At 40.8% G+C, this 11,735-nt stretch overlaps 1 protein-coding gene across 3 annotated transcripts in view; it reads left to right on the plus strand.

Moving 5' to 3' along the window:
* The window catches only part of sucla2 (succinate-CoA ligase ADP-forming subunit beta), a 65,577-nt gene that overhangs the window by 15,714 nt on the left and 38,128 nt on the right, over positions 1-11,735 (plus strand). For all 3 annotated transcript variants that reach the window (XR_011343121.1, XR_011343120.1, XM_069893742.1), the window contains exons 2-3: positions 2,970-3,144; positions 5,459-5,558. Coding sequence is in view for 1 of the 3 variants with exons in the window: in XM_069893742.1 (XP_069749843.1) it covers positions 2,970-3,144; positions 5,459-5,558 (275 nt within the window). In the remaining 2 variants the exon portion in view is untranslated. The remainder of the gene's footprint in view (positions 1-2,969; positions 3,145-5,458; positions 5,559-11,735) is intronic.

Below are 11,735 nucleotides of genomic sequence, written 5' to 3' on the forward strand. Positions count from 1 at the left end.
TTATATGGTTAAATTAAAAACAAAACCACGAAGGCAAGGCAGAAAAAGAGATAATAAATATCCAAGGATAGATGAATGTTCACAGTTACTGCAAGAAAAAAGTACATTTCAGTAGAACAGACAGATCTTTAAAACATTAATTTCTCCTTTTGTCACTGATAAGCCCATGTCTGTAGATCCTCCATTTCTCACCCTCACTCCACTTCCCCTCCCCTACCCCCTTCCTCCTCACCCCAGACAAAACAAGGACAGCCTTTTGATCTCCAGGCCCTCAGCTAAAAGTAGCTCTGAGTTTGACTTCACTGGGATCCTGCCATTATCATCTTGCTCACATCAAGTTAAATATCAGAGCCTTGAGTTATTAACTTGTATGATAAAGTATGACAAAGCTGCCTTTTAGTTTTGTGTTTGTTGATCATTATTCTGTAGATTAAGTTAAATATTTCAAATGCTGTAGTTCTCTCAATATACTTCAATCTTTTATAAATTTCACTATTTCCATCATTCTGATGCCCAAGAACAGCAGGATAATGTTCCTCAAGGACTATCGGTGGGTGGCACTGATGTCTAATTTGATGAAGTGCTTTGAACAGTTGGCTATGGAACAATCAATTCTTGACTCAGGAAGGACCTGAACCCACTTCAGTTCACCTATTACCACAACAGGTCAATGGCATATGCCATCTTGCTGACCCTCCACTCTGCATTAGATGATATAGTCTGCAGCTATGTTAGGGCTGTTGTTGATGGATTACAGCTCAGTGTTCATTACTATCATACCAGCAAAACTCATGAACAAGCAAAAGGATCTGGGACTCATTTTGTCCCTGTGGAACTGGATCCTCCACTGCCTCATCAACAGACCCCAAGCAGTGTGAATCTGTAACATCACCACATTGACCAACAACACAGTGGCACCCCACACCTTCAATTCGGTGTACAGATTTGGTAACAGCACCACCATTGTTGGCTGAATAACTCAAAATGATGATTCAGAATGTAGGATAGAGATCAAGAACCTGGTTGGGTGGTGCCAGAGCAAAAACCTTTTCTCTCAACTTCACTAAGACCAAGGAGCTTATTGTGGATTTTAGGAAGGAGGGCCAAGGGAGCACACACTTATCTGTATTGATGAGAAGGAGGTGGAGAGGGTTAGAACCAAGTTCCAGGGAGTACATATTTCAGACTACCTCTCCTGGAGCGATCAGATCTAGTCAATTGTGAAGAAGGCACACCAACATCTCTACTTTCTAGGGAGTTTAAGGAGGTTTAGCATGTTGTCATATTCTCTACCAAACTTCCACAAGTGGACTGTGGCAAGTATTTTTTCTTTGGCTTGGCTTCGCGGACGAAGATTTATGGAGGGGGTAAAAAGTCCACGTCAGCTGCAGGCTCGTTTGTGGCTGACCAGTCCGATGCGGGACAGGCAGACACGATTGCAGCGGTTGCAAGGGAAAATTGGTTGGTTGGGGTTGGGTGTTGGGTTTTTCCTCCTTTGCCTTTTGTCAGTGAGGTGGGCTCTGCGGTCTTCTTCAAAGGAGGCTGCTGCCCGCCAAACTGTGAGGCGCCAAGATGCACGGTTTGAGGCGTTATCAGCCCACTGGCGGTGGTCAATGTGGCAGGCACCAAGAGATTTCTTTAGGCAGTTCTTGTACCTTTTCTTTGGTGCACCTCTGTCACGGTGGCCAGTGGAGAGCTCGCCATATAATACGATCTTGGGAAGGCGATGGTCCTCCATTCTGGAGACGTGACCCATCCAGCGCAGCTGGATCTTCAGCAGCGTGGACTCGATGCTGTCGACCTCTGCCATCTCGAGTACCTCGACGTTAGGGGTGTGAGCGCTCCAATGGATGTTGAGGATGGAGCGGAGACAACGCTGGTGGAAGCGTTCTAGGAGCCGTAGGTGGTGCCGGTAGAGGACCCATGATTCGGAGCCGAACAGGAGTGTGGGTATGACAACGGCTCTGTATACGCTTATCTTTGTGAGGTTTTTCAGTTGGTTGTTTTTCCAGACTCTTTTGTGTAGTCTTCCAAAGGCGCTATTTGCCTTGGCGAGTCTGTTGTCTATCTCATTGTCGATCCTTGCATCTGATGAAATGGTGCAGCCGAGATAGGTAAACTGGTTGACCGTTTTGAGTTTTGTGTGCCCGATGGAGATGTGGGGGGGCTGGTAGTCATGGTGGGGAGCTGGCTGATGGAGGACCTCAGTTTTCTTCAGGCTGACTTCCAGGCCAAACATTTTGGCAGTTTCCGCAAAGCAGGACGTCAAGCGCTGAAGAGCTGGCTCTGAATGGGCAACTAAAGCGGCATCATCTGCAAAGAGTAGTTCACGGACAAGTTTCTCTTGTGTCTTGGTGTGAGCTTGCAGGCGCCTCAGATTGAAGAGACTGCCATCCGTGCGGTACCGGATGTAAACAGCGTCTTCATTGTTGGGGTCTTTCATGGCTTGGTTCAGCATCATGCTGAAGAAGATTGAAAAGAGGCAAGTATACTGACTGGTTGAATCACAGCCAGGCTTGGGAATTCAACTGCTCAAGAATGCAGAAAGCCAGGTTCATTGCAGCTTCCAACCTCCCAACCATGTAAGGCACTATCTGAAGAAGGCAGCCAGCAACATAAAGTATCCCCATCAACCTGCTCATAACCTCTTTGGGCAGATGGTATAGAAACCTGAAGACTAGGTTCAAGAATTGTTTCTTTCCAACAGTTATCAGACTGTTGATTGTTACACTAATCAGGGACTGCTCTGATACCACAAAAGAATGGTGTTTTGTTGCTAAGTCGCTTTCTTTTTGCACTTGGATAACGGGATATTTATTATCATTGTATTTAAACAATTATTACTAATTCTCCTGTGTAGTTAGTTAGTTAATAGTAATTCCAATTAAAATAACCTGATCCACAGCATGATATTTTTTTGCATTTTATTGCACTTAAACATGATTTAAAACCTTTTTTTTTCTACCTAGATTTTTGGTGGGTCCCCAAATCTGGTTGGAAATGAAGTTCAGCAAAAAGGCAAAAGAGATCTTTCCCTTCATGAGTATCTGAGCATGGATTTACTGAAAGATGCAGGCATAAGAATCCCCAAAGGACAAGTTGCCAGCTCAGCTGATGAGGCTTTCAAGGCTGCCAAAGAAATAGGTATGCCTCTGTATCCAGATTGAGGAAGGTTCATGGAAAATGTAATATTGTAATTATGCTGCTAATATTGATGTAATGTTTTTATTAAAATAAACTATTTCATTCTGAACCATCGGTGTGCAGAGGCAGGGAAGGGGAAATTCAAATAGCCATTTATTATTTCAGGTTCTTCAGAAGAAAATTTTGAGAAATTTCATCTGTTATTTCAGATATCTGGCTATCATTAGGGGGTGTAATATATAGGTCTGTTTTACATTAAAATGTGTGTGGAACAATGCCTCTTCTCCTTCCCCCACTTTTTTATTCAGGCACCTGTCTATTTTTTGCTCATACCTTGGTAAAGGGCTCTGGTTTGAAATGTTGGTTACTCTTTACTTCCTATAGATCAATGGTTCTCAACCTTTTTATTTCCACCCACATACCACCTTAAGCAATCCTTAATAACCATAGAGCACCTGTGGCATAGGGAATACTTAAAGTGGTAGGTGAGTAGAAAGAAAAAGGTTAGGACCCACTGCTATAGATGCTGTGTGACCTGCTAAATTTCTCCAGCACCTTTGTATATTGCACTGTAATCAGTATCTACAGATTTTCCATGTGAACAGTTTGGCTTGCAGTACCTATTATTGACCACCGGGTGGTGTAAGACTCTTAATTTAATGCAGTATTTCTTGGAGCACAGTAGTCTGCAAGTTTTTTATTGGTGTTCCCTGGTGACATGGTGAAGATAAATATTACTGATGTAATAAATGGCTTTATATGTAAAGCAAGTTGTTAAAAAAAATCTCAAAAAGTTTCCAGGAAAAACAAATCTGAAATCCTGTTGGGGTCCAGAAAGGGGCTTGAGCAACTCCCACTCCTCCCCCACAATTATATTTTAATTAGTATAGTGGACAAAGCTATCTCACCAAAGTCTTGATAAGTTACTTGCCCCTGTACTTCAATTTTCTTGAAGTGATGCTCAGTTTTTCTATTTGCTTTTAGAACATGATTTGCAATTCCTGCACAAGCATTCCCAGACCCCTTGATAAATCAAGAATTCCATCATTCTCATCCTTTAAAGGTTGTTAATTTAATTTTAGAGATGTAGCAGGCCCTTCCGATCCACAAGCTCATACCACCCAAATACACCAATTAACTTACAAATCCCATATGTTTTCCAAGAGTGGGAGGAAAATGGAGCACCTGGAGGAAGCCCACACAGTTGCAGGCAGTCCTGGATTTAAACTCAGATTGTTGGTGCTGTAATAATGTTGCGCTAACAGCTACATTAACCCTGCTGCTACAAAATGAATAATCCTTATTACACATCATGTATCTATTGCTGCTTCACTCAACCTTTTTTGGCCTTTTACATATTCCTTGATACTCACTATTCACTTTCCCACAGTGCTTCATATATTCAGCAAACCTGGGTGCTATTGACCCAGTATTATTATTATACGTGGATTGTAAACAATACCCAATGGGATTAAGGAAAAACAATATTCATCCCTCACCTATATTATCAAGAGCAGTTTCTCTGACCATTTCTTGCACCTGTTTCAAGTACTGAAACTTAAAACATGGAAATTTTATTCCATAATTCAATCAAATGTCTCAGAATAGGTGCATCTCTAATTCCTGTTAACAATTTTGAATTCCATTTGTAAATAAAATCCTGCATAGAATCTTCTCCTATTTTACTCAATTCTATTTTAACCCAAGATGAGGGTTTATCTAAATCAAGCATCCCATTAATAAATGTCAATTGAGCTGCTCAATAATAATTCTTAAAATGGGGAAGTTACAAACATCCTAATTCAAATTTTCAAGTCAACTCTCCTTTCCACAAAAACTTCCTAATACTCAAATGTAAATCCTTTTTGGATCTCTCAAACAATGCCTTTGTATCAAAATAGACTTCTTCCTTTTTCTATGAATAATCAATTTTTGAGGATTTGGAGTCAAATGAAGATTGTTTTGAAGCTGGTAAATTTATTACTTTTCAAAGAATGAAGGAAAAATTTAATGTCCCAAATAGTACCTTTTTTTGTAAATATCGGGTTAGAGCTTTCTTGGTTGAGAAGTTAGGCTATAACTTGATACTATCTATGCAAAATGAATTAGAATTATTGATAAGTAAGGATAGAACAAATATTTATTTCAGAGAAGTATAAATTACTTCAAAAAGCTGCTCCCAAGTTAGGAATTCATAAATCAAGATTAAGATAGGAGGTTGATTTAAATAGGCGAGTAGATGAAAATGATTGGATGCAATTATGTAAGGAATATTTATGCTCATAAATTGACGAAATCTATCTTGCTCTAACAGGGTCAAAAGATGTGGTGGTGAAAGCTCAGGTGCTTGCTGGTGGTCGGGGGAAAGGAGAATTTGAAGGTGGCCTGAAGGGAGGAGTGAAAATCGTTTACTCGTAAGTCTGGTGATCTCTGTTGAGTGTGCTGTCAATCAAATGCACTGCTTCCCCAGGTAGAAGTCTCATTAACATTAGAGCTTCATGTCAAGACAATTTCTCTCTTGACTAATGGCAGTGAAAGAGAGATGATATGGAACATACATTTGGTCATGTTGTTTAAAGTTATGGTGCTTTATGCAAATTAAAGTTCTAAAATATATAATAAGCCAGTGCATGGCTCATTCAATTATTAAAATTTGGTGTCTTATAAATTATTTGAAAAATGTGAATATTGATGAGCTATACAGTTGCCATGTCATAAGGATATGTCATTCCAATTTCATGGTGGCCAGCTAATTTAAATCGTTGAATTTAATCGGTGATGTACTGTTCTTAGCAGAGTACATGAGAAGTTTGACTTTAAAGTTTGAACCACCAAGACCTTCCTCAGAGTTTTGATCCTCATGATCTTAGAATAAGCTAGGGATCTGCCAACTGGAGCAAAGTAATCCACATCTCTAGATGTTAGAAGGCACTTAGTTACTGATAATGTGACAAAGTATCTAGCAACATTTAGCCCTTGTTTAGATGCTTAATTCAATTACGTAGGATTAATTAAGTTTAATACATAGTTGGCATTTTACAAAATCTATATTTCTCTGGAACCAAATCCTTATCGTATTCTTAAGATCTGCGTTAAGTTATTGTCTATTAATTTTGGATAACGCAAAGGGTAGAGGAGCTCCCAGCAATGAGGCTAACGAGTATCCCCCCAACCCTGAATTCCTCTCCAAATCTACCCTTAAAGGACATTCATGTACGTCTAAATAATAAATCCAAAAGGTAATATATTGGATATTAATAGCCCAATAATAAAATCTAAAATTAGGGAGGGCAGGCCAGTCACGACGTTCACCGACCACAAGCCCCTTACGCAGGCCCTCGTGATGGCCAAGGGTCTGTGTCCTATGTGTCGGAGTGCACCACCGACATCTGGCACAGGGCAGATAGAGACAATGTCGTGGCGGACGCACTCTTCCGGCCGACGATTAACACCCTTGCTCCCGGCCTCGACTCCACCCAACTGGCACAGGCACAGAGGGAAGACACGGAGACGCAAGCTCTCCGGACTGCCTTTTCGGGGCTCATCCTCCAGGACATTCAGTTGCTGAACAGTCCAGACACACTGCTCTGCAGCATTTCCACCAGTTCACAGCACCCGGTAGTCCCGCCACTATGGAGGTCAAGGGCCTTCAGCATGGTCTACGACTGAGCACACCCCTCAGTGAAGGCATCGGTACGAATGGTGGTGGAGCAGTTCGTATGGCACGGGCTCAAGAAGGAGGAGGCCGAGATGGCGAGGAGCTGCACTCAGTGCCAGGCCTCCAAGGTACAGTGGCATAAGCAGGCCCCAGTTCAGCAGTTCGACCCGACGGTAGAGATTCCAGCACGTACACGTGGACATCGTGGGCCCCCTGCTGGTGTCCAGGGAGGCACACTACCTGCTCACGGTGGTCAACCGGACCATGAGATGGCCAGAAGCCATCCCCATCAAGGAGGCTTCCACCGAGACGTTCGCCAGGATTTTAGTCGACCACTGGATCTCCAGGTTCAGAGTTCCAGCGCATATCACCAGTGACAGAGGTGCTCAGTTCACCTTCGCCCTCTGGTATCAACTGGCGAACCTTCTGGGGGTCAAATTCCACCACACCACTGCCTACCATCCGCAAACAAACTGTCTGGTGGAGATATTTCACCGCAACCTGAACTCGGCCCTCATGGCTCATCTCACAGTCCCTGGTTGGGCAGATGAACTACCCTGGGTCCTCTTAGGCATCAGAACAGGACCCAAGGAGGAGCTACAGGCATCATCTGCAGAGCTGGTGTATGGCGCGCCTCTCTCGTTGCCCGGTGAGTTCTTCGTCCCGGAAACCGGCTCTACGCCCGAGCACCCGAACCTGTTGGTGGATCTCCGCAGCAAGCTAGCCTCGCTAGCCCCCCTGCCCCCCGCGCATCACGGTACCCGACTGACCTATCTTCCCAAAGAGCTGGACTCAGCTGAATTGGTTTTTGTTTGGCGCGGACCTCACACTGCACCTTTGCAACGCCCGTACAAATCCTTCAGCAGTCCAGTAAAACTTTTACATTGAACATTAGGGGCAATGGCAGCACATTTGGACTTTTCTCGACCGGTGGAAATGGCCAAACCCAAACCCCTAGGTCATCTGCCCAAGTGGTGGGACGCGTAAGCCGGTTCTGGGGGGGTGGGTGATGTGGCGGCACATTCTTGTGGCGAACCAGCCTCGCTTGTACCGCCACGTGGTGGAGCAGCCATGAGAAGATGGTGCCGTCAGGGGTTCTCCCTTACCTCGTGTTTCCAGCCCAGTGCACACCCTGGGCAGCCGTTATGACATCACCACACACAAGGGGCGTGCGCAGGATTTGAATAAACAGTCGTTGAGTGCATCCAACGTGGTGGCTGTGAATTTCTTCACTGAAGCTACCGCTACATGCTATAACTTGGAGGTCAGATATTGATTTGGGAATGGGAAGATGGCATGCTGAAGTGCGGAGTTGTATTCCAAATGAGAAAATTACTTAAAATTTAAGAGATAAATATCATACATTTCGTAAAAATATGGAGCCCATATTTGCAAACTGTTAGAATTGTCATGATCCCAGAGGAGCCCAAAACCCAGCAGCAATAGATATTCACCAAGACAAATGGTTACTTAAACACAAGTTGCTTTTAATTATCTTTAAACATGAAAACAGGATCACACTTTAAGTTATGACTATTAACTAACCTAACCCCCTTATAATTCTAAGCACACGTGTATGTAATGTGTATGTAAGTTCAGAAAAGTTATTTGATTCACAGTCCAATCTCATTTCTCATTCTTCCAAGTTTACTGGTTGTAGGCAATTCTTACACTGTGCACAGAATTTAACATTTATGAAGTTCACCAGGCTATGGTGCTTGAAAGGTAAATGGTTACCTCTCAGAAAGGTTCTTGTTGGTTTTCAGAGAAAGATTTGTTGTTCGCTGGACACTCCTTTTAATCAGCCACTTCAATGTGCCGAAGAAACCTGCTGCATCAGGGTTTTCCAGATGATGACCTCTTTCTTTCAGGTCACTACAGAGTTCCTTTTTGTTTCTCTTATTTCTAGTGAAACATTATGCAGCCACTCCTCTTGTATGGACCACAAGGGCTTTGACCAGGAAGAACTAAGCATTCACAACCCGTCTTCAAAATGGGGGTTTTCCACAAGCTTAGCAGCTTGTCCTGTTCTAGTCGCACCTGTTGCCGCTGACTGTAAAATTGCAGAACTGATCTCTTTCACACAGAGAAAAGCCTGTTTGACTCCCTCTCTGCTTCAAAAATCATATGACCTTCTTAGAACAGCAAACAGCACTCCCAGACAGCCTGTGGCTCCGAACCTACTCCTCCGAGTTCTTTCATCTGTTGTTTTTCAAAACAACAATGCATTAGTGAAGTCTCTTGGGCACTCTCCAAAGCTTTTTCAAAGGCTCTTGGAGCCAGCCTGTCTTGCTTGAGCAGGGCTCCAGTATTTTAAATAAAATCTGTTTTGAAGTGTATGTGACCTACACGAAAAAACCTGCCCCAATTTATCTCCCGAAAACATATCTATAATCTATCACAGTGTTAAATTTTAAATGGATCTCGAACACACTCTTTCTATTATAGGTTTCTATGAATATTTACATGTTTAAAAGTATTGGAAAGTGGAGTCTCTTGTTGTGGCTTTCTTGTCTCTATTTTCTTTTTTAGTTTGTTGGGGGAGGGGTGGGGGATTTATAGGAGGTTTTTCTTTCTTACTTTCTTTTTTACAAAATACCACATGTATTTGGGTTAAGCTTAAAATATTGTGATGTGTTTGCTAGTGGGTTTATATTAAATATTTTTTTTTTAAAGATCTCAAATAAGTAGAAACATTCCACTCTATCAGATGCTTTTTCAGCATCAAGGTATACAACACATTCAAGTTTTTAAGATGGAGAAGAATAAATAATATTAAATAATCTTTAAATACTAAATTGAGAATAACTATCTTAATGAACCCAGTTTGATCCTTAAATATAACTTTAGGTAGAATATTCTCAAGTCTGTTGTCTAAAAGTTTGGAAAGGATTTTTGAATCTACATTTAATAATGATTTCGGCCTGTAGGAGGCACAATCAGTTAGGTCTTTATCTCTTTTAGGATTTGGTTCCAGTTTTGTAAATTTTTTGAGTATAATAACTTTGTTTTATCTTGTAAAATACATATTCATTTCTGTTTTCAAAGCATCATTGATTGTTCAGGCTTTTTCAATATGGAAAACTAAAGGAGTAATAACCTTTTCGGATTTATTTTCAGGTGACTGCTTAATGTCTTTCAATCAGTTAGCAGACAAATATGATTTGATCAAGGCATAATTTTTTAGGTATTTGCAAATTGGGGACTTTCAGCGTTCTTTACTTCCAAATTATCTTTCTGCTTACCCATCTAATATGATAGTCACCCTTTTTCAGGTGTGTTCATTTCAAAAGGATTAATAGCTACAATATATAATTGGTTTCTTAACTTGCAACCGATATCCAATGATAAAATTAAAGGTGCTTAGGAATTGGAGTTCCAAGAATTGCTTCTGGATGATCAATGGGATCATATTTTTCAACTAGCAAATACTTCATTAATTTGTGCCTTTAATCAGTTCAAGGTGGTCCAAAGATAAGTTGGCCTATATTTTTCCCAATGTAAACCCTACTTGTGATCGGTGCAAAGTTGAGTTAGCCACTTTACCTCATATGTTCTGGTCAAGTTCAAAACTAGATAATTTCTGTAAAGGTGTCTTTGAAACCCTAACAAAATTTCTAGGATTAGAATTACAATGAAATCTATTAACAGCTATTGTTAGAATCATACCATATGCCTGTCTTTGCACAGCGAATAATTGCCTTTTCAACATTACTTAAATGGAAGGATCCTAACTCACCTACTCGACTTCAATGGCTCTCTGCTGTCATGCCATGTTAAATTAGGAGTTGGACATTTGATACATCTTTTAAATGTGAAGAAGTTTGGCGACTGTTTATTCAATATTTCCATATAGTTTAAGAATCATAATTTTATACTGGATTCTCTCCTAGTTCCTTATAGTAAACTTGGTTTTAACCAGGAAACCCTTTGTTTTCCTACTTTACTCTCAGAATGCACTGCCCAGTCCCTCTTTCTTTTATTTTTTTAGATTAGATGGGATTTTGCAATAAAAAATAATTTTTTTCTCTCTCTTTTGGTTTAATAAGAGAAGAAATAGATGGTCAGTATATATTTGTTGAATACGAATATGTTCTTTTTCTTACACACTTGGAAATACATGTATGTAATGTAATTCTCTTGTATATCTTTTCAATACAACTCAATAAACAGATTGGAAAATAAAGAAAGAAAAACATTTCTCTGTCAAAAGTTTAAAGGCCATTTTGTGCATTAAAGGTATATCTAGTGTATGGACAGGTACATGGATAGGAAAGATTTAGAGGAATACAAGTCACATACAGGAAAACTTCAGGAGACAACTTGGTTAGCATTGACAAGCTGGGCTGAAGGGTCTGTTTTTATGGTTTGAAACTCTGATACTACAAGTATCACAAGCTTGTATCAGTGGCTCCTATACCGTAATTCAAATGATTATTTGACTATTTCCAAATTCTGTAGCTAAGAATTTTGATTGTTGTGATAAGGCTACTTTGAGTCCAGACCCCCAGCAAAATTTTCTTTGATTCTTCTCCCATTACAGAATGATTGCAGCATTAGATCACTTTGAATTGTCATGTATATGCAAGTATTTAGATTCATCCTTCTCCCCATAGCCCTACATTTTTTTTTATAGATTTGCCTAGGTCCCTTTGAATGCTCCAGTTAAATCTGCCATCCCAGGTGTATATAAGAGATGGTATTTATTTGCTGTGTTTAAAATCAAATCTACGCTTCATTTTCGGGTCAAGTATTGCATTAATTATTTATTCAAAAGCAGAGTCTGGAATACTAAGGATATGCCAATATAAGGTTGGTGTTTTCTAATTGGAGTAATGGCTCTCTTAGGCCCAGTTCCTGGATGTTGGACAACCACAGTAACCTGATTGAGCAGGACTGATTGCCTTATTAAATGTTCTGTGCTTGGGTTCTT

Source organism: Narcine bancroftii, chromosome 8, assembly GCF_036971445.1.
Source record: "Narcine bancroftii isolate sNarBan1 chromosome 8, sNarBan1.hap1, whole genome shotgun sequence".
Lineage (NCBI taxonomy): Eukaryota > Metazoa > Chordata > Chondrichthyes > Torpediniformes > Narcinidae > Narcine > Narcine bancroftii.